The sequence below is a fragment of the Hyla sarda genome, chromosome 5, assembly GCF_029499605.1.
Source record: "Hyla sarda isolate aHylSar1 chromosome 5, aHylSar1.hap1, whole genome shotgun sequence".
NCBI lineage: Eukaryota > Metazoa > Chordata > Amphibia > Anura > Hylidae > Hyla > Hyla sarda.
In genome coordinates this window covers 72,821,574-72,844,458 of record NC_079193.1, presented here as the reverse complement: position 1 = coordinate 72,844,458, position 22,885 = coordinate 72,821,574, and the positions used below count along the sequence as shown (strand labels likewise).

General features: G+C 43.0%; 1 protein-coding gene across 3 annotated transcripts in view; it reads left to right on the top strand.

Annotated features, from left to right (window-relative positions):
* The window catches only part of LOC130273236 (cryptochrome DASH), a 79,015-nt gene that overhangs the window by 33,319 nt on the left and 22,811 nt on the right, over positions 1-22,885 (top strand). For all 3 annotated transcript variants that reach the window (XM_056519678.1, XM_056519679.1, XM_056519677.1), the window contains exons 2-6: positions 7,661-7,833; positions 7,914-8,007; positions 21,167-21,297; positions 21,545-21,693; positions 22,007-22,095. In XM_056519678.1, the coding sequence (XP_056375653.1) occupies positions 7,661-7,833; positions 7,914-8,007; positions 21,167-21,297; positions 21,545-21,693; positions 22,007-22,095 (636 nt within the window). The remainder of the gene's footprint in view (positions 1-7,660; positions 7,834-7,913; positions 8,008-21,166; positions 21,298-21,544; positions 21,694-22,006; positions 22,096-22,885) is intronic.

Here is a 22,885-nt window from a genome sequence, read left to right as displayed (position 1 = left end):
CAGGTTAATGCACCTTACTGTTGTGTGTTGCGCTGAGGGCACAACACCTTTGTGGGCTTATCAGATAGCTTGGCGTCGGTTGGGATCCGAATGGTAGATACCCAGATTGGTGGTGCCAGGTGGCTGCCCCTACGTCCTTTACCGTGACTGGAAGGGCCGGTGAATTGCAGAAGTAAAAGAGAGAAAAAATCGGACGAGGATGGCGCCTTCCTTCGGAAAGATTTGAAATCAAAACTAGCCCAGGTTTGGATTAAAACCATAAAAAGGCAGTTTATTTGGTGCACCAAATAAACTGCCTTTTTATGGTTTTAATCCAAACCTGGGCTAGTTTTGATTTCGAATCTTTCCGAAGGAAGGTGCCGTCCTCGCCCGATTTTTTTATCTCTTTTATTTCCTTTTTTTAAGGTCATTTCAAAAAGCTTTTGACATATCACAGAGACATGTTGAAAGTTTTGATCGGTCAGAGTCTTGTTGCTGAAACCCCCACCAATCATTATAACAAGCAGGGAAAAGAGCACAGTAGCGCTCTTCACTCCCCGGCTCGCAGTGATCTTCGCTCTTCTGTTACAGAACTGCGCGATATAAGTATATGTCGCTGGCAAGTCAGGGGCGTACCTAGAGCATTTGGCACCCGGGGCGGACCCTTTGTTTGGCACCCCCCCCCCTTCAATTACAACCCCTCCCCTCAGGGGCGGACTGACAACACTCGGGGCCCTCGGACCAAAAAAAGGCAAGGGCCCCTGCTAGGCTCTGCAGCTCTTCAATCTTCTGCCACGCCCCTATTCCACCCAAATCCCACACACACAATAAACTAAAATTTATATATGTAAGAAACACTTTAACGTAGGTGAATTTCCATGACCAATAATACTGGTATACAAGGAGTAAATATATACCACCACACAATAACTCGATAACACCACCATACTGTACTGAATAATACCACTATATACAGACCAGTATACTATAAAGGATCTGTACACAATATAAGTGATTATATACAGGATCATATGGCGGTAGATATCAGCTATACACAGGATGTATATACCATATAAGTGATTACAGTTACATTTTAGGACTCACAATTACATCTTTTCTGATCAGCACCGTCCTCTTTCCTTTTCTTCTACCTCCGGATAAGACCACCATGTAGATCTCTTAACATCTGCAGGAATAACATATCAGACTGTGCATATATTCAGTGCCCTCCCCTCCTCTACACAATCTTCCCATCTATAGGCCCACAAACTGTAATAATGCCCTCCTTGGTGTCCTGCACAGTAAACGGGCAGGTAGGTAGGTAGCCAGGTAAATGGGTAACTAGGTAGGTAGATCAGGAAGCCAGATATGTAGGTAGGTGACATGTTAGGTAGGTATAGGGCTAGCTAGGTAGTTAGGCAGCAATGTATGAAGGCCAGGTATGTACATAGTTAGGTAGCTGGGTATGTAGGTAAGTAGTTAGGCATCCAGGTATAAAGTTAGGCAGCCCCCCCTTCCCTGTAGGTATAGGATGCAGAGTTAACCCCTTCCCTGTAGGTATAGGCAGCAGAGTTAACCCCCACCCTTCCCCATAGGTATAGGCAGCAGAATTAAACCCCCTTCCCAATAGGTATAGGAACAGAGTTAACCCCCCCCCCCTTTCTCTTTTAGGTATAGGCAGCGGAGTCCCCCCACCCCCTTTACCCGTACGTATATTACACCCCCCCCTCCTCCTATTCCCATAGGTATAGGCAGAGTTCCCCCCCCCTTCCCCATTGGTATAAGCAGAGTTACCCCCCCTATCTTGCCCATTGGTATAGGCAGAGTTACTGCCCCCCCTCTTTCCCATAGGTATAAGCAGGTACACCATCCCCTCTTTCCCATAGGTATATGCAGTGTTACCCCCCTCTTTCCCATAGGTATATGCAGTTACATCCCCCCTATTTCCTATAGGTATATGCAGAGTTACACCCTCCCCTCTTCCCCATAGATAAATGCAGAGTTACACCTCCCCTCTTCCCCATAGGTATATGCAGAATAACCCCCCCTCCCCCTTTTTCCCATAGGTGTATGTAGTTACACCCCCCCCCCTCTTTCCCATAGGTGTATGTAGTTACACCCCCCCCCCCTCTTTCCCATAGGTGTATGTAGTTACACCCCCCCCTCTTTCCCATAGGTGTATGTAGTTACACCCCCCCTCTTTCCCATAGGTGTATGTAGTTACACCCCCCTCTTTCCCATAGGTGTATGTAGTTACACCCCCCCCTCTTTCCCATAGGTGTATGTAGTTACACCCCCCCTTTCCCATAGGTATATGCAGTTACATCCCCCCCCTCTTTCCCATAGGTATATGCAGAGTTACATCCCCCTCTTCTCCATAGGCATATGCAGTGTTACACCCCCCCTTCCCCATAGGTATATGCAGAGTAAACCCCCCCCCCTCCCCCATAGGTATATGCAGAGTAACCCCCCCTCTTCCCCATAGGTAAATGCAGAGTAACCCCCCTCCCCCCTCTTTCCCATAGGTATATGCAGTTACACCCCCCTCTTTCCCATAGGTATATGCAGAGTTACCCCCCTCCACCCTAGGTATATGCGGAGTAACACCCCCCCATCTTCCCCATAGGTATATGCAGAGTAACCCCCCTCCCCTCTGTTCCCCATAGGTATATGCAGAGTAACCCCCCCTCCCCCCTCTTCCCCATTGGTATATGCAGAGTAATACCCCCCTCTTCCCCATAGGTATATGCAGAGTAACCCCCATCTTCCCCATAGGTATATGCAGAGTAACCCCCCTCCCCCCTGTTCCCCATAGGCATATGCAGAGTAACCCCCCTCTTCCCCATAGGTATATGCAGAGTAACACCCCCCCTCTTCCCCATAGGTATATGCAAAGCAACCCCCCCCCATAGGTATGTGCAGAGTATCCCCCCCCCCCCCCCCCCCGCCCTCCCCCATAGGTATATGCAGAGTTGCGGGGGGGGGGGGGGGGGGAATAAAAAAAAAAAAAAAAAAAAAAAGGATGCTCACCCAATATCCCACGCAGCGATCTCCACAGCAGCAGGGGCCGCGTCTTCTGCCCTCCACAGTACAGGTGCCGATGAGTGACGTCACCGGCGCCTGTGCTGCATGGGGGCGGAGGTCACGTCTCCTCTGTGTAAGCTGCAGATGCGGCTCACACAGAGGGGACGCCTTCTCCTGTATGTGCATGTATCGCGCATACAGGAGAAGGCACTGCTTTCTGCTGGGGATCTGGGACGAGTGTCCCGGACCTCAGTAGCGGCAGGTCAGTCTGCCCCTGGCACCCCCCTTGGGCCGCCCAACCCCCCACCCCCCCTTGGTACGCCACTGCTGCAAGTGTAGGCTGGATGTAGATTAAGTTGATGAAATTAAAAAAAATCCATTGCCATACACCATATTAGGAAATTCAGAGCTAATAGATTATACATAGAACTTTATGGAGGGGGTGACGCAACCACAGCTTTGGGTGGTGGGCGTGATGTACTCCTGTGCTGGAGAAACGGGGCTCCAAACAGGAGATCAAAGGGGGCCCCAGCGCTCAGAATCCCCCGTGATCTAAAACTTATCCCCTAAGTTTTTCTTCATGATACTTATCCTTTCATCTCTTGGCCAGAACAGAAAGTTACACAGAGAACCAGTTAAGGATTACCTGTCACCAAAAAAACTGTTTGTACACTGCTCAAAAAAATAACGGGCACACTTAAACAACACAATGTAACTCCAAGTCAATGACACGTCTGTGAAATCACACTGTCCACTCAGGAAGCAACACTGATTGACAATCAATTTCACATGCTGTTGTGAAAATGGAACAGACAACAGGTGGAAATTATAGGCAATTAGCAAGACACCCCCAATAAAAGAGTAGTTCTGCAGGTGGTGACCACAGACCACTTCTCAGTTCCTATGCTTCCTGGCTGATGTTTTGGTTACTTTTGAATACTGGCGGTGCTTTCACTCTAGTGGTAGCATGAGACAGAGTCTACAACCCACACAAGGGGCTCAGGTAGTGCAGCTCATCCAGCATGGCACATCAATGCGAGCTGTGGCAAGAAGGTTTGCTGTGTCTGTCAGCTTAGTGTCCAGAGACATCAGGAGACATGGAGGAGGCCGTAGGAGGCAACAACCCAGCAGCAGGACTGCTACCTCCGCCTTTGTGCAAGGAGGAGCACTGCCAGAGCCCTGCAAAATGACCTCAAGCAGGCCACAAATGTGCATGTGTCCACTCAAACGGTCAGAAATGGACTCTATGAGGGCCAGACATCCACAGGTGGGGGTTGTGCTTACAGCCCAACACCGTGCAGGATGTTTGGCATTTGCCAGAGAACGCCAAGATTGGCAAATTCGCCACTGGCGCCCTGTGCTGTTCACAGATGAAAGCAGGTTCACACTGAGCACATGTGACAAACGTGACAGTCTGTAGACGCCATGGAGAACGTTCTGTTGCCTGCAACATCCTTCAGCATGACTGGTTTGGCGGGGGGGTGAGTAATGGTGTGGGGGTGGCATATATTAGGGGGGCCGCACAGCCCTCCATGTGCTTGCCATTAGGTACCGAGATGAGATCCTCCGACCCCTTGTGAGACCATATGCTGGTGCGGTTGGCCCTGGGTTCCTCCTCATGCAAGACAATGCTAGACCTCATGTGGCAGGAGTGTGTCAGTAGTTCCTGCAAGAGGAAGGCATTGATACTATGGACTGGCCCGCCCGTTCCCCAGACCTGAATCTGATTGATCAAAACCATTGACACAGACAAAAAGGTTGTACCCTAAATAGGTAGGGAGGGGGAAACATCTCACACAAATTCAGGACACCCCTATATATTCCCAGGGTCTAAAAGTTAGGACCATGTATAATCTGCTAATACAGTAAGGACAACAAATACCTAAGAAAGAGAGCACTGTAGCAGACTGAGATAATGACAAAAAAATATATCTTTATTATTAAAACACACATGTGATTCAAATACATACATAACACAGAGGAATTACTTCTGACAAGGATGACCCCTGGCAAAAGTGCATAGGAGTACTAGACTGGCAACTTTGCCATGTATTACATATTAAGTATAATGTATGTGGTGGGTAATGCATGCAAAGCAATGCGCACCATCTATATGGTGTAACTATACAGTACAAGAAAAAATAGTATAGCAGCGATGTATAAGGTGCAATCACCATCAGTATTGTATACAAAAAGTACAACCATGTAAACATATAGAGGTACACACTGAAACAATACCCACATGTAACAGAGCAAATAGTAGCGTGGCCAGGAGACGTCCACCCCTACCATCGTTTCAGTCTACGTCCTTCTTCCGAAAAAGGACATAGTCCGAAACGATGGTAGGGGTGGACGTCTCCTGGCCACGCTACTATTTGCTCTGTTACATGTGGGTATTGTTTCAGTGTGTATCTCTATATGTTTACATGGTTGTACTTTTTGTATACAATACTGATGGTGATTGCACCTTATACATCGCTGCTATACTATTTTTTCTTGTACTGTATAGTTACACCATATAGATGGTGCGCATTGCTTTGCATGCATTACCCACCACATACATTATACTTAATATGTAATACATGGCAAAGTTGCCAGTCTAGTACTCCTATGCACTTTTGCCAGGAGTCATCCTTGTCAGAAGTAATTCCTCTGTGTTATGTATGTATTTTAATCAAATTTGTGTTTTAATAATAAAGATATATATTTTTTGTCATTATCTCAGTCTGCTACAGTGCTCTCTTTCTTAGGTATTTCTGAATCCGACTGAGGACATCTGGGACATCATGTCTCGCTCCATCCACCAACGTCACGTTGCACCAGAGACTGTCCAGGAGTTGGCAGATGCTTTAGTCCAGGTCTGGGAGGACATCCCTCAGGAGACCTCCACCTCATCAGGAGAATCCCCAGATGTTGTAGGGAGGTCATACGTGGAGGCCACACACACTACTCAGCCTCATTTTGACTTGTTTTAAGGACATTACATCAAAGTTGGATCAGCCTGTATTGTGGTTTTCCACTTGGTTGATAAATTTGGGTTCCATGGGTTGATAAATTTTGATTTCCATTCATTCATAATTTTTGTCATTTTGTTGTCAGCACATTCAACTATGTAAAGAGGAAGGTATTTCATACGCTTAGTTCATTCATTCAGATCTAGGATGTGTTGTCTTAGTGTCCCATTTATTTTTTGAACAGTGTATTTTGTTAATCAATGTATTAGAAACATCTTTCTAATTACATGTGATTAACAAAAATGTATTTTTATATCTTAATTTTTTTTTGGGTTTGGTTATTTTATTTTTTACTTTTAAAAAAACGACCACTAGGAGTCTCCCTACGTGTCCCTGCGCATAGAGTTCGGACTCATGCCAGCCTGGCAGCATGAGTCCGAACTCTCAGTGCAGCCGGACACTGAAGAGCACAGCGCAGCTCCCCGCCTGTCAATCAGACAGGCGGGAGCAAGCACTACGACTGCAGCACGGGCGCTGCTGACCTGGCCAGCCGCGTCATTAGGCTGCTCCCCCTTGCAAGGAGAGCTGGCGCGCGCTGGCCAAATGTCAGTGTAGCGCACGGCTGCACAGAAGAGGATTGGGTCTGCCTCTCCTGAGTCTGATCCAGGTCTTACACTGATCGAGGTCTTCAGCAGGGAGCAGCAAGGTAATGGGCATTAGAGATATATATGGGCATACATTATATAATATATTCTGTGTGAAGAGGAAGAAAGGCTGAGGTGTGCCCCGGCAGGCATCAGATGACTTTGCGCCTGCCGGGCTTCACCCCCTTCCTCCCTCGCTCACGGCAGGATCTTGAGCAGCCACAGGGGATGAAAAAAAGGTATTTATAGGCGGTTTTGGGTACAAATCAAGACAGGAATAGAGTCAGTGAGAGTCCGGGACAGATGGGGAGGGGATTAGGGACAGTTTAGTTGATGATATGCCTCATTTTCCCAGTGGGGGTGTTGCCAAGTTTCCCACAGATTACAACTGATTTTTGGGGGGCTGTGCATGGGGACACTAGGTGATCTGCTTCGGCAGGGTTCATTCATTTCACAATGGGGAAACCAATCAGTTTGCTTCTTTCATTTTTTTGGAAAGGCCTCTGAAAAATAATGGAAGCAATCTGGTTGCTATGGGCAGCTGGTCAACTTTTCCTCTTCACAGGTTTTGATAAATCTTCCCCATTGTCTCTGAGATATGACGAGATAATGGCAAATATGTTGAAGTTTACCACAAAATACTCCTGGGGGGACTATTAAGTTTTAAGGACTGAACGTAATCCAGAGGGTATACTTTTATTGGTTTACTGTGCTTTTGAGTTCTGCAAATGGACTGACTAAACATAGTCACTAGTAGACAATGTTTGGCCTATTAAATTCAACAGGCCTATTGGGAGTACTGAGCAATATTTTATGGCATATCATTTTGCCAGTATCGTGGCATAAACCTTCATACTGCCAAATCTCAGTGTGAACCCAACTATATAGTCAAATTATCCTTCTAACAAGAAGGGATTGTCAAACAGGGGTACAGTATGTTTGTCTAAATGGGAATGTGTGGCAGAGGAAATGTTAAAGGGGTCTCAGTCCATTTGTTATATTAATGAGGGTCCCAGCAATTGAAATATAATATGATGCTATTATTTCCTGTACCTGTAGGTATTGCAGTGGGCTCACAGAAATGCAGATCATATTGTTCCACTTTACTGCTTTGATCCAAGACATTACTTGGGCACACATTACTACAACTTTCCCAAGACAGGACCCCATCGCTTAAAATTTCTGTTAGAAGGTGTGCAAGATTTAAGAAACACTCTTAAGAAAAAAGGAAGGTAAGACTGGGATTGAAAACTTTACAAGATATAATATGTATATTGACTGTCATTAACCCTTTTCTATGTTGTTCTCCCAGCAATCTGTTGCTAAGGAGAGGCCAGCCTGAAAATGTGATCAACGATCTAATCCAGCAGATTGGTCCAGTTTCGGCAGTGGCTCTACAACAAGAGGTGTGTTCAGTATTTTTTCTCTTCTCTACTCCACACAGAAAAAAAAAAAGTGTGAACATTATGGTAGTGCTGTGACAGATCATAAAAGACCATTGCAGTCGATAATGTCTCCAAATATATATATAAAATATAACATTTATTTATTTGATCTCGATAATTTACCAAGATGTAACTTAGTCATACTAAAATGAGGCCTCTTTTGATAACTATAACTGTGGGTGTAAGGATGACTTTACTTGCTCCGATAATATGAATGCTTGGAAAGTTTTTGACAATTTTTTTTATTGATTTATGTTTGTTTATATGGGTAAAGGCTTATCAAGGCAAATATTTAGATGATAAGATCCACATATGGCTGTGTATAAAAAGTAATGGGCTTGCTATTAAAGGGGATGTGGCATGCAGAACTGTCCTATAGTGTGCACCATTTTAATCTTTCCTCACACCTCATTTTTATATGATCATGATCTGTCAGCCCTTTTGAACCCCAAAACTGTTAATAGTTTCATATATAGAACAGGGAGAGTTCAGGTTAAACATACCTAGGTAGCATGGAGAAATAAAAATAAATATAAATATATATTGTAATGACCCAGTACCAGTGATCATAAGTGTCCAGTAGGTGGACTGTTACTCTGCAATCACTTTTAAAGTTCACTGCAATATATACTCATTGCGATATACTGTCAGGTCCTATTGCAGCCTACCATAGGCAGGCTTTAAAAGAACCCCGATTATGGCAGGCATTGAAGGTTTTATAAAGGCCCTATCTGCCATGACAACCAATCAGGCCCTTGCGATTGCATAGTGGGAGGTGGGCAATCAGACCCCAGAAATGACAGGGCTGCAGCTGCTAGGTAGATGTCGTGGTCCTAATTGCCATCGGCATCTAGGTGGTTAAATGACTGTCATGGGAGCAAGCTCATGTCTGTTAACTGTGAAAAGGCTCAACGACACAGAAGAGTTCAAATACACCCCCCCCCCCCCCCCAATTATGTACAAATGATAACAGACTTTAACTAACCTGCCTACATTCCCCCGTTGCTTTGATATCTGTGTCCTGTTCTCTGGTCTGTCTTTTTTCGCTTCCTGCGGGTTGGGTTCCTGCTCTCGGCCTGGGCATGGAGAATTAATCATAAAAAGCGCCATAGTACTCCTTTAAGGAAAAGGTAAAAGTCTCTTTTGTGCTATTTATATATATATATATATATATATATATATATATATATAAAAAAAAAAAAACATAAAAAAGACTCTTTAAGCCCTTTAGGACAAAGCCTATTTTGGCCTTAATACCTCAACTCAGCCCAACAGGACTGAGCAAAAAGTCCACTTTTTATCCCTCACTTGATTAAAACTTAACTTTTAATTAAACAATAAAGTGGGTATATAGAGCTATAAGTGATTTTAAAAAATCCAGCATATTAGCACCACATGTATTAGTGTACTTGTTGTCCCTAGGGACCAACTAAATATAGAAATCTACTCAGCGCATCTGCAGAATGCGCTGATTAAGGGTGCTTATGCTGATAATTAAAATGCTACCACACTGTCCCTCCTAACATGTTTCGCCACCAAAGTGACGTCTTCAGAGGTTAGGGAACAATGGCTATAAGAACGCCGCGTGGAGGGTTTATATAACCTCCCTTACCAAGGTTACAGCCCCTTCCTGTGTTTAACCCTCCAATAGGGAACTATCAATAAGATTGGCAGTTCACCTACTCAATTGCCAGGATTATTAGATTAGCCAATCACAATAATAACACCTGGGCAGGTACTAACCTCCCAAGGTATACGTTAAATTGTCTGTCTATCTTCCCCAACTGTAATCTGATAGGTCAATTCATCGCCACTCACGGAGCTCCGTCAGTTCCGGTTCCTTCTGCGCTGAATCACGGCAGGTCCCTAATGCGCCTGTGTAAAAGCCACGCTTGCGCTCTGAATTGTAAACAAAAAACGTCACTACATGAGTTAGCGCATGCGCCCGTACACCGATCAATCGCGCATGCGAAAAAACTTAGAAAATAGAACGTAGTGGCCAGAATGAAAACGCGCATGCGGGAAAACTTAGAACTGGGAGAGGGGTAACTGCAGATTTAACATGCATGAGGGAAGACTAAGTTTAAAGGGGTACTCACTAATAATGGCTTAATCCAACCTGCAAAAGTTCTGTTAATCATTGTATCGGAACCAATAAATTATTCCTTTTAACAATATAATTATTCCTTTCTACAATTCTGGATCCATTACCAGGTAAGTACATCCCAATAAGGAAAGGGGGGAGGGGGGGGGGAAAGGCAGGCAACTGTCAATCATATAGGATTTGTTTATAAAATATTGTGTACAAAGAATTAGGATTAGGATTAACGAGGCTCCATATACAATACTAGATATGGTGGTAATAAACCAAATATCCCATATGCATCTACCTTTATTGTGTGTATGCCTCATACTATATACTGGACCTTTATTCAAGGATTGGTTGCTGGCCAGCAATAAATCCTGGGTGGACCTTCACAAATCAAATTGCAGTGTGAAGGGATTAATCTAGCAAACTCAATGGTTTATAAAAGTATAAACATACAAAGTATGTATCAAAGAGTACACCTCAAATGCAAGCATGTTTCCACATTTGTAAGGTAAGTAGTCCAAGTGAAATTTGCAATAAATAGAATCCATAATCTTCATACACATAGAACAAAACAAAAAATATATAAATTGTGGAAAAACAGGAAGGGAGACTGTCATAATGTATTGTGGGCGTAGCTCAACAATCGATGCTATTATCAATACACATATTAGTATAAGTAAACTGTCACTGCTGGAGGTATGTCTCACTTTACGAAAATGTCTTGCTTTACAAGAAGGCTGAAAATGTAAAGCCTTCATTCAGACCTAACGGGCTTCTAGATTTCAATTTGAAAATCCAAAATGCTTCTTCCTTGAGAAGTTTACGGTTCAGATTTCCCCGTCGTGGACCTAAAATGCACTTTTGGATGCCCCAAAATTTTAACAGGGTAACATTACCGCTATGAACTTCCCTAACATGTCTGGACAGAGGGGTATCCATATGGGTATTAATTGTGCTCAGATGTTTGGATATTCTCCTCCGTAGTTGTTGAATAGTTTTACCCACATATAATTTCGGACAGTTGCACTTTTTGTAAGTTTATGCCTAGAACAAAAGAATTTACTAATCCGGTGGATAATAAGAGCTATAAGATTCAGACCTTCATAAATTGTCAAACGACTGGGGTGGTGTATGTGGCCCAGTGCCCATGTCCGAAATTATATGTGGGTAAAACTATTCAACAACTACGGAGGAGAATATCCAAACATCTGAGCACAATTAATACCCATATGGATACCCCTCTGTCCAGACATGTTAGGGAAGTTCATAGCGGTAATGTTACCCTGTTAAAATTTTGGGGCATCCAAAAGTGCATTTTAGGTCCACGACGGGGAAATCTGAACCGTAAACTTCTCAAGGAAGAAGCATTTTGGATTTTCAAATTGAAATCTAGAAGCCCGTTAGGTCTGAATGAAGGCTTTACATTTTCAGCCTTCTTGTAAAGCAAGACATTTTCGTAAAGTGAGACATACCTCCAGCAGTGACAGTTTACTTATACTAATATGTGTATTGATAATAGCATCGATTGTTGAGCTACGCCCACAATACATTATGACAGTCTCCCTTCCTGTTTTTCCACAATTTATATATTTTTTGTTTTGTTCTATGTGTATGAAGATTATGGATTCTATTTATTGCAAATTTCACTTGGACTACTTACCTTACAAATGTGGAAACATGCTTGCATTTGAGGTGTACTCTTTGATACATACTTTGTATGTTTATACTTTTATAAACCATTGAGTTTGCTAGGTTAATCCCTTCACACTGCAATTTGATTTGTGAAGGTCCACCCAGGATTTATTGCTGGCCAGCAACCAATCCTTGAATAAAGGTCCAGTATATAGTATGAGGCATACACACAATAAAGGTAGATGCATATGGGATATTTGGTTTATTACCACCATATCTAGTATTGTATATGGAGCCTCGTTAATCCTAATCCTAATTCTTTGTACACAATATTTTATAAACAAATCCTATATGATTGACAGTTGCCTGCCTTTCCCCCCCCCCTCCCCCCTTTCCTTATTGGGATGTACTTACCTGGTAATGGATCCAGAATTGTAGAAAGGAATAATTATATTGTTAAAAGGAATAATTTATTGGTTCCGATACAATGATTAACAGAACTTTTGCAGGTTGGATTAAGCCATTATTAGTGAGTACCCCTTTAAACTTAGTCTTCCCTCATGCATGTTAAATCTGCAGTTACCCCTCTCCCAGTTCTAAGTTTTCCCGCATGCGCGTTTTCATTCTGGCCACTACGTTCTATTTTCTAAGTTTTTTCGCATGCGCGATTGATCGGTGTACGGGCGCATGCGCTAACTCATGTAGTGACGTTTTTTGTTTACAATTCAGAGCGCAAGCGTGGCTTTTACACAGGCGCATTAGGGACCTGCCGTGATTCAGCGCAGAAGGAACCGGAACTGACGGAGCTCCGTGAGTGGCGATGAATTGACCTATCAGATTACAGTTGGGGAAGATAGACAGGCAATTTAACGTATACCTTGGGAGGTTAGTACCTGCCCAGGTGTTATTATTGTGATTGGCTAATCTAATAATCCTGGCAATTGAGTAGGTGAACTGCCAATCTTATTGATAGTTCCCTATTGGAGGGTTAAACACAGGAAGGGGCTGTAACCTTGGTAAGGGAGGTTATATAAACCCTCCACGCGGCGTTCTTATAGCCATTGTTCCCTAACCTCTGAAGACGTCACTTTGGTGGCGAAACATGTTAGGAGGGACAGTGTGGTAGCATTTTAATTATCAGCATAAGCACCCTTAATCAGCGCATTCTGCAGATGCGCTGAGTAGATTTCTATATTTAGTTGGTCCCTAGGGACAACAAGTACACTAATACATGTGGTGCTAATATGCTGGATTTTTTAAAATCACTTATAGCTCTATATACCCACTTTATTGTTTAATTAAAAGTTAAGTTTTAATCAAGTGAGGGATAAAAAGTGGACTTTTTGCTCAGTCCTGTTGGGCTGAGTTGAGGTATTAAATAAACATATGTTTAGTCCACCCCTCACTAGGGTCATTGATCCTTGTGATCATTATTTTTGAGTCTATTTTGGCCTTAAGGACGCAGCCAATTTTATTTTTGCATTTTTGTTTTTCCCTTCGCCATGACAGCACCACCTGAGAGAGTGACTCGGCCCCTAGGGACAGGAAACCTGAGAATAAAAAGAGCCCTCCTCTCCAGCCTCAGTGAATTTCCAAGACCAGAAGAGCCTTCTTAAAATTAGTATATACATATATAAAACATAATAACGAGAAAAAGGTGACCACCAACCCATGTGTAGGAAAAAATAACACCATAAACATAGGGTGGAAATTCCATGGTGCTGTCATGGCTCGGGTAAACAACATTACCTGTGAGTAATTACCGGCTTTCCCCTTTGCCATGACAGCACCACCTGAGAGAATATCAGAGATACAACCTAAGGTGGGATGACAGACTGTAAGACTTTACATCCAAAGGCAAGAGAAGAGGAACTACCCACATTCACCCTATAATGACCCACATTCCTCTCCAGCCTCAGTGTGTTTCCTGTCCCTGTGGAAGCCTGACTGAGCAGGCCGGAACAGAGGGCGGAGGAACAGCTGGTAGTTCCTCCGCGCACGCACCTCGCTACGTCCTGTTTTACGGAAGGACGCAGGGCCGTGATGCTGCTTGGCGGTTCTGATGTCGGAGGGGTGAGGTGATCGGGACCCCGATCTGATGTCGCATGCTGGCGCAGTGGTACGGAAGTGCCTCCTGAATAGTATTTAGGAGGCCTCTGTGCATGGTAGTGGTCTCTTTGTGGTCCCAGCCAGCTAAGAAGTATCGGCAAGTGGAAAACTTTTCTCATCATGAGCTCTAACAAAGAGGAACCCCGACAGGAATCGGCTGAGTTACAGAAAATACCCCGTCCTCTGTACCTGCAAACACCATCTGAGTGTACCTATTACTTCCTTTTTGGGGTTCATGTGCTTAGTCTGGTTTGTTTCTCTTTTGTAAGGTGATGTTACTACAAAAAAAAACTTTGTTTCTAGCAGAAAACACGGATAGCCTTATCAAAAGCATAAGACATACCATGAATATTGAGGACCCCAAACAGGTCAAATCTGTACAGGATATTATGTTTGAGGGTTTGGAGCCAAAAAAGCGAAGGGTGTTTCCTGTACATAAAAGCATTACTTCTCTAATTAAAAAGAATGCGGTAATCTAGATAAAGTCTTTTTTACCAAGGGCATTCAAGATAAAATACCAGATTTAGTTTCTTGGGAGGATCTCTGGCTTCTAAAGGATCCTATGGACAAAAAAATCGGATTATTTTTTGAAGCGTGGGAAGCTGCTACGAATGTCGCAGCCTCCTGGGTAGCTAGATCTATGTTAATCTGGATTGACCAGTTGTCTATGGACATTCAGAATAATGTCCCTAATGAGCAATTGCTGTCACATTAATCAATCTGCAGCATTTTTGGCAGACTCCTCTTCTGATGCAATGTCCAACTCTGGTCGCAGGGCCCTTTGGTTAAAAAAAATTGGTATGGGGAGGTTAGTGCCAAAAATAAGCTATGTGCCCTGCCTTGTGAGGGTAATCTTTTGTTCGGTCCACCTCTATCAGAAATCTTAGAGAAGGCCGGTGACAGGAAACTTCCCTACTCCCCCTCCCTTCAGACCTATCTCCAATAGAAAATCCAGTGGTCAGACCCACAAATCTGGGGAATCCTCTAGATGGTGATTTCCCAAGAAATCTAAAGGATACCTGATTGGGCTAAGTTTCCACATTGTTTTCTTTCTGGCAGTTTTTGAGCCAAGGTCAGAAGTGGCTCCATAAGGGAGGAGAAGTGTAAGTGCTTCCTTTATATGTCCTATTCCTTTCGAATACATTTCTGGCTTTGGCTCAAAAACTGCAGTGGCAGGTTTCCAAAAACTGCCAGAAAAAAACCAAGTGGAAACTTAGCCTTAATCAGCCGTCCTCTACAGCTAAAAAAAAAAAACAGGTCAGCAGTGACGTTTGGTTCGAGTCAGTGGCAGGCTGAGAAAGTTCTTTTCAGAGTTGGAGCAGATTTCAAACAGCTCCTGGGTCCTAAACACTATAAAAAATGGCCTTTCTCTAGAAATTCTCAGTCTCTTTAAGCCATAAGTCACCTTAAGCCATTCCGGTCCTTTAGGTTTTCTTGCCTTGCCAAAAGAGGTAACATCCCTTTATGGAGAAAAATGTGTTGGTTCCAGTTCCACCAAAAGAAGGTGGTCAGGGTTTTTACTCTACCCTATTTTTGGTTAAAAAAACAAGTCAATTCTTTCCGTACTATCATAAACTTAAACCCTCAAAACCGCTATTTTGTTTATCAAAAATTCAAAATGGAGACAGTAAAATCCACAGTAAATATCCTTTTAAAAAAGATTGTTTTATTGTCTCCTTAGACCTAAAAGATGCTTACCTACATGTACCCATAAACCCAGAATTTCAAAAATATATCTAAGAATAGCCATCCACTTAAAGTCCAAATTAGTGTATCTTTAATTTTGTGCCCTACCTTTCGGCATAGCAGTTGCTCCCAGAGTATTTACTAAAATGATATCCGAGATGGTAGCCCACATAAGAGAAGGAAGGGGTACATTTGTTCCTTATCTGGACAACTTCCTCTTAGTCGGTCAGACGGAAGAGGAAGTAAAACATTTTCTAGATCATACCGTAAAAATTCTGCAGAAATGTGGTGGATAATAAATTGTTCAAAGTCCTCTTTGGTACCGGCAAAGAAAAAGCCCATTTTAGGAGTCCTCCTTGATTCAGAGCTACAAAAGGTATTTTTGCCAAGAGAAAAAATAATAAAAAATTCAAACAGTAATAAAAGAAGTTCTATGTCTTCACTCCATCTTCCTAAGGAAGGGAATGTCTCTTCTAGGCCTGTTTACTGCTGCCATACAGGCGGTACCCTGGGCTCATTTCCATTCAAGGCAGCTACTTTAATCTCCTCGTCTGTTGGGACGGCACGGTAAACGATTTAGACAGAAAAATTTGTTTATCTCAATGAGTCTCATTGAGATTCACTTCAATGGTGGCTAATAGAAGCAAATCTTACAAAAGGTCTGGACTGGTTAACAAAAGATCCAAAGATCCTGACCACTGATGCTAGCCCCTGGGGTTGGGGGCTCACATAGAAAATCCAAATCTTCAAGGTCCCTGGGAATTTCAAGAAAAGTCGCTGTCTTCAAATGCAAAAGAACTGTCAGCTGTCTATCACAGCCTATTACAGGCTCAACATCTATTGTATCGAAGTAAAAGTATTCTTGGACAGCTCTACCACAGTCATGGTTATAAACAGAGAGGGTACAACAAGAAGCGAATCCTTAATGCATATCTGTACTCAGATTTTTTGTTTTGCAGTAATCAGTCTTCATTCTTTGTCTGTAGTACATCTGAAAGGGTCCTTAAATACAAAAGCAGATTTTCTCAGCAGACATGAACTTTGCCAAGGAGAATGACTTTGGATCCCCAGATCTTCAGAAAAATATGTAATCTCTGGGGTACTCCACAAATAGATCTCTTCACAACAAGAGAAAACCGTCGGGTAAAGTTTTTTGTTCATTCAATCCCTCCGAAAATCCCTGGGCAGTGGACGCTTTAACTCGGACATGGAATTGGGACTTGGCTTATGCGTTTCCCCCACTACAGCTAATTCCCAGAGTAAAACAAAAATAGAGAAAAAGAAACACAGCCACACATTCACAATTTGTATTTTGATCTACTTGCTTATCAGCATAAATTAAAAAACTAACAGGTTGTTAGTATACATTTTTGATCAAAAAGTACAAGCCCACTCGCCACGTCAAGGCCACCTATTAAGAGTGGGTCCCTAACCCAACATTGGCGTAGCGCTGGGCAGCGGCCACCACCACCATGCCCACAGGGTGAGCAACCCAGTGGCCAGGCAACCCCACTGCTGCCCGACCAAGCCCCTGGCTCCGGGCCACACCACCCCAAAGACAAAGCATCACGGTGACTGTGACCGCCGCAGTGCAAATACACCAATGTGAATAACGTACCAAGTGCTCCCTGCAAAGAGGGCTGGGAGAATTCTAAGAGGAAACTCTTATGCCGTCTTCTGCTACCTGTTAGTGTTTGAATTTATGCTGAGAAGCAAGTAGATCAAAATACAAATTGTGGATGTGCGGCTGTGTTTTTTTTTAATTTTTTTCCTTTCTCTAATTTCCAGAGTAATAAGATCAGGATGGACAAGGCCCAAGTAATTCTACTAGCTCCCTTTTGGCCACGCAGGGTCTGGTTTTCCTCTCTAAGGGAACAGGAACAATCTGATCTGGCACAAGGCCCAGTTTCTCATCCTTACATAAAGAACCTCCACCTGACGGTATGATCCTTGAAAGGATGGTATTGAAAAGTAAGGGTGTTTCTGATGTCATCACTACCCTCCAGGCCAGTAGAAAAACAGGTACCTACAAGATCTATTTTAGAATCTGGAAAAAAAATTTAATCTTTCCTAGGAGAGTTTTTTTTTTTTCTGAAAAATCTATTCCCAGAATATTAGATTTTTTGCAGACCGGTTTAGAGAAGGGATTAAAGCTTGCAACCTTAAAAGTCCAGGTTTCAGCCTTAGGTGCCCTGTATAATGTAAAACTAAAATCTTAGAATAGTATAGTGTTTTATCCAGATCCTGCTTATCTCCCTAAAGTAGTCTCTTCATGTTTCTCAAAACCTAGTTCTGCCCTCTTTTTGTGATAAACCATCCAATGATAAAGATAGAACTTTCCATTCCCTAGATGTTAGATGGTGTGTCCTCCAATATCTAGACAGAACTAAAGATTTTAGGAAATCGTCAGCTTTGTTTGTTCAGCATGAAAAAATAAAGGTAGCAAAGTTACTAAAAATACAATAGCTAGATGGATCAGACAATCCATCTCTCTAGCTTATTCAGCTTTACGATTAGATTCTCTGGTTGGACATAAAGGGATATTCCAGGTAAAAACTTTTTTATATATATCAACTGTCTTCAGAAAGTTAAACAGATTTGTAAATTACTTCTATTAAAAAATATTAATCCTTCCAATAGTTATTAGCTTCTGAAGTTTTCTGTCTAACTGCTCAATCATGTCACGTCCCGGGAGCTGTGCATGATGGGAAAATTTCCCCATAGGAGCTGCACAGCTCCTGGGACGTGAGTCATCAGAAAGCAGTTAGACAGAAAACAGCAACTCCACTTCAGAAGCTAATAACTATTGGAAGGATTAAGATTTTTTAATAGAAGTGATTTACAAATCTGTTTAACTTTCCGGAGCCAGTTGATATATATAAAAAAAAGTTTTTGCCTGGAATACCCCTTTAAAGCCCACTCTACTAGGTCTGTAGCCTCATCTTGGGCTGAGAGGCAGGGTGCTTCTATAGAACAGATCTGTAGAGCTGCCATGTGGTCTTCTCCACATACTTTCTTGCGTCATTATAGGGTGAATGTGGGTAGTTCCTCTTCTCTTGCCTTTGGATGTAAAGTCTTACAGTCTGTCATCCCACCCTAGGTTGTATCTCTGATATTCTCTCAGGTGGTGCTGTCATGGCAAAGGGGAAAGCCGGTAATTACTCACAGGTAATGTTGTGTACCCGAGCCATGACAGCACCATGGCATTCCACCCTATGTTTATGGTGTTATTTTTTTCCTACACATGGGTTGGTGGTCACCTTTTTCTGGTTATTCTGTTATATACACTAATTTTAAGAAGGCTCTTTTGGTCTTGGAAATTCACTGAGGCTGGAGAGGAGGGCTCTTCTTTTTATTCTCAGGTTTCCCTTCCCTAGGATCCGAGTCCCTCTCTCTCAGGTGGTGCTGTCATGGCTCAGGGAAACAACATTATATTTTTATTCACAGACTAGTATGAGTACTTGTTTTTTTGCGCAACCAGTTGTCCTTTGTAATGACATCACTCACTTTACCATAAAAATGCATGGCAAAATTTAAAAAATCCTATGTGTGTGGGGTAATATATAAGAAAAAAACGCAATTTTGTAGATTTTGGAAGGTTTCATTTTCACGCTGTACAACTTGCGTTAAAATTGACGTGTTCTTTATTATGTGGGTCAAGGCGATTACAATGATACCCATGATTACATACTTTTCTATTGTGGTACCACTTTTAAAAAATCCCAAACTTTTTAACCAAATTAGTGCGTTTAAAATGCCTCTAATTTCACGACCTATAACTTTTTCATTTTTCCGTATAAGAGGCAGTATGAGAGCTAATTTTTTGCGCCGTGATCTGTACTTTATTTTTTATTTAATTTTTTTACCCCCTTTGCATATATGTAAGTTTTTAGTATATATCAAGAAAAGAAAAAGGTCCGGCACTTCAGGTAAATGATAAAACCAGCTTTCCTTTATTCAAAAATCTTGACACAATTCACATACAGGAAAACGACTGACGCATTTCACCCTAGTTGGGGCTTAATCGTTGACTAGTCTACGATTACGCCCAAACGAGGGTGAAACGCGTCAGACATTTTTTCTTTTCTTGATTGGTCTTTGGGCCGAGGGTGGAATCAGCCAGTCCGTGGCACAGGTGAGCCATATGGATGTACAGTGAGAGCGGACTCCACAACCTTCATTCTGTGTGTGTGTGTGTGTGTGTGTGTGTGTGTGTGTATGTATATAATTTAATATATTTTTTTTATATTATATAACAAAAGCAGCAATTTAGGACTTTTTATTTTTATTTTTTTTTATTTTATGTTTACGCCATTTACCGTTTGGGATCAATAACATTATATTTTGATAGTTCGGACATCTATGCACATGGCGATACCAGATTTCTTTTTTTTTTTTACCGTTTCTGGGGGGAAAATGGGGGGGGAAGTGACAATTTACATTTTTATTGGGAGAGGCGATTTTTCACGTTTAAATTTTTATAGTTCAATAGTCCCCATAGGGGACTCTTTATAGCAATATCTTGATTGCTAATAGAACAGTGTTATCGGCAATCTTCTGCTCTGGTCTGCTCGATCTCAGACCGGAGCAGAAGACCCGTGGAGACGGACTGACAAAGGTGAGGGGACCTCCGTCCGCCATTATGGATGATCGGATCCCCACGGATCCGATCATCCATTTTAGTAACCACACTGCCACAGATGCTGTGATCTGTATTGATCACGGCACCTGGGGGGGGGGGGGGGTTAATGGCACACATCCGCGAGATCGCTGATGTGCTATATTACCGGCGGGTCCCTGGCTGCTGATAGCAGCCGGGACCTGGCGCGCATGTCACGAGCACCGCTCATTACAGGATGTGAATGTACGTCCTGGTAGTGCTGGGCGGTATGACCAAAAATGTGTATCAGTGTATTTTTCAAACTTATAGCGGTTCCATGGTATTTGTCAGTATTTCTTTTCTCGTTTCCCCCTACCCCCCCCCCCCCCCCCGGATGAATTATCAGCCGCAGTGCGCTGGGGAACTAATCATAGATGACCCGCGGGCGCTGCTCTTCTTTTCCTCACCGCAAACACCGAATGAACCGAATCAGCTGCAGTGCTGGGGGACTAATTATGTTACCCGCAGGTGCTGTTCTCCTTCTCCTCCCGTGAGCCTTGGCGCTGGAAATGAATGAATTGTGAGCCGCAGGCGCAGGACTTCTTTTCGGAGAACGGAAGCTGTCACCTTCCCCTGCAAGTGCAGAAAGCCAGTGGGCCGCAGGTGCTGCAGAATTTCTGATCAGAACAGCGCTGCAGCTGATAGTTCATTCATCCGAGGGGGGGAGGGGCCTGACCGGTATTGGGGTATAGGGAAAAATTCATATCGTACAGAAAAAACACATCGGTGTTCGGTATGAACCGGTATACCGCCCAGCACTACATTCTGGTGCATTAAGTACCAGGGTATCAGGACGTACATTTACTTCCTATTCCGTTAAGGGGTTAAAATCCTTGTATTGTACTAAAAAAAAATATATCTGGTCATGGAGGGGAAAATCTGGCTCAGTCCAGAAGTGGTTAAATGAAAATTAATAATGCCCCTCGTTAACATTTCTTTAGGCAACAAAAGAGGAGCTGGATGTTGAGAAATCGGTAAAACACGTCTGCACCCAGAATGGAGTCAAGTTTCATACAGTCTGGGGGTCCACATTGTATCACCGGGATGATCTACCATTCAGACATATCTCTAGGTATAATTTTCTACATCACAAGTGTAATGTAAATGATCTGTAATTTTGTAATGCAATTTTGCATGAAAACATTTTGCTCTTATCGAATTACTGGGCAGTAAATATGCATTACGTTGGCACAATACATAGTAACAGTATTGTGCTATTACTTTTGGTTCTCATTGAGATTGCTGCCTATAAAGCGGCTTGGTGTACACAAAAGATACCTGTGTAATCCAAATTTTTTTTTTTCCTGTTTCCCTTGTAGTTTACCGGATGTCTATACCCAGTTCCGGAAGGTTGTAGAGGCACAATGCAAAGTACGGCCAACACTGCAGATGCCAGAGAAGTTGAAGCCTTTTCCAGCAGGGATGGAAGAGGGCTCTGTCCCTAAAGCAGAAGATTTAGGACAACAAGGTTGGAGCATTCTGTCGGATATCTCTGCATTGAAAAACATGACCATGCAAAAAGATGTTAGGACTTTGCTTTATTTAACAAAAGTGAAAATATTTGTGAGATATCCACTTTTACACTCAGAGATGGGGCTCTGTATCTGTGTCTCCTATTATAAAGATAGTGTGAAAGTGAAGGATTATATTCTGGGACACATTTCCTATCTAGTAAGCCCTGTTAAAATGCTGAATTCTCGGTCCACCTGTGATTACGTAAAGTAGGTTTTTGGGGTTTTGTTTGCTTCTCTGTAAATGTATGTATGTATTCTGGTTGACAGATCCTTTAACAGACCCAAGAACTGCATTTCCTTGCAGTGGTGGTGAGAGTCAGGCCATACAGAGACTGCAACATTACTTCTGGGATACGGTAAGTTTAAAAAAAAAGTTTTTTAATTATTATTATTATTATTCCCCCCATAAATATGGTGCTGGTGCAGGGGAAAAATAGCAGAAAAAACCCCTCCTGGCCTACCGCTGGCTCCTCTCAGCTTATCTTTGGCTCTGTCCAGTCCTCTTTTTCTCCTGTTTTCTTCCTATTTCTCAGATGAGCGCTCAGTGAGGGGCTGTCTCTTGTCGCTCAAGAGTTAATGGGAAGCTTCGGGGGCATTAGGGCTAGGTAAGGCTGCATTCACACAAAGTTTTGTCCAAATGGGGACCAGATCCGACCGGGAGATGGGAAGACCCAGCCCCCATCTTATTCATTTGAATGAGCCGACCAGAGTCATTTGGTCGGCTCGTTTTTGCCCCATAGCCGGTTTTCTGGCCGGACTGAAAACCCCTGTATGCGGTTTACAGTCCGGCCAGAAAACTAGATACGGGGCAAAAATAAGCCGACCAAAGTCACTGTCTGACTCCGGTCGGCTCACTAAAATGAATGAGATGGGAGCCGGGTCTGGCTGGGATACGGGAGTGTGCGGTATTTCCATCTCCCAGCCGGATCCGGTCCCCATATGGACAAAACATAGTGTGAATGCAGCCTTAGTATGGTGTGTTTTTTGGAGTATTTTTAGAAGAGGCTTCTGCACAGGCTGCAGAACCACCCACTCTTCCAGCTACACATTACAGCTTTGTCCCATATAAGTGAGTGTGACAACACTACAATACCTAGCACCACCGCTATAAAAAGTACAATGATGAACATACAAATGCTGATAAAC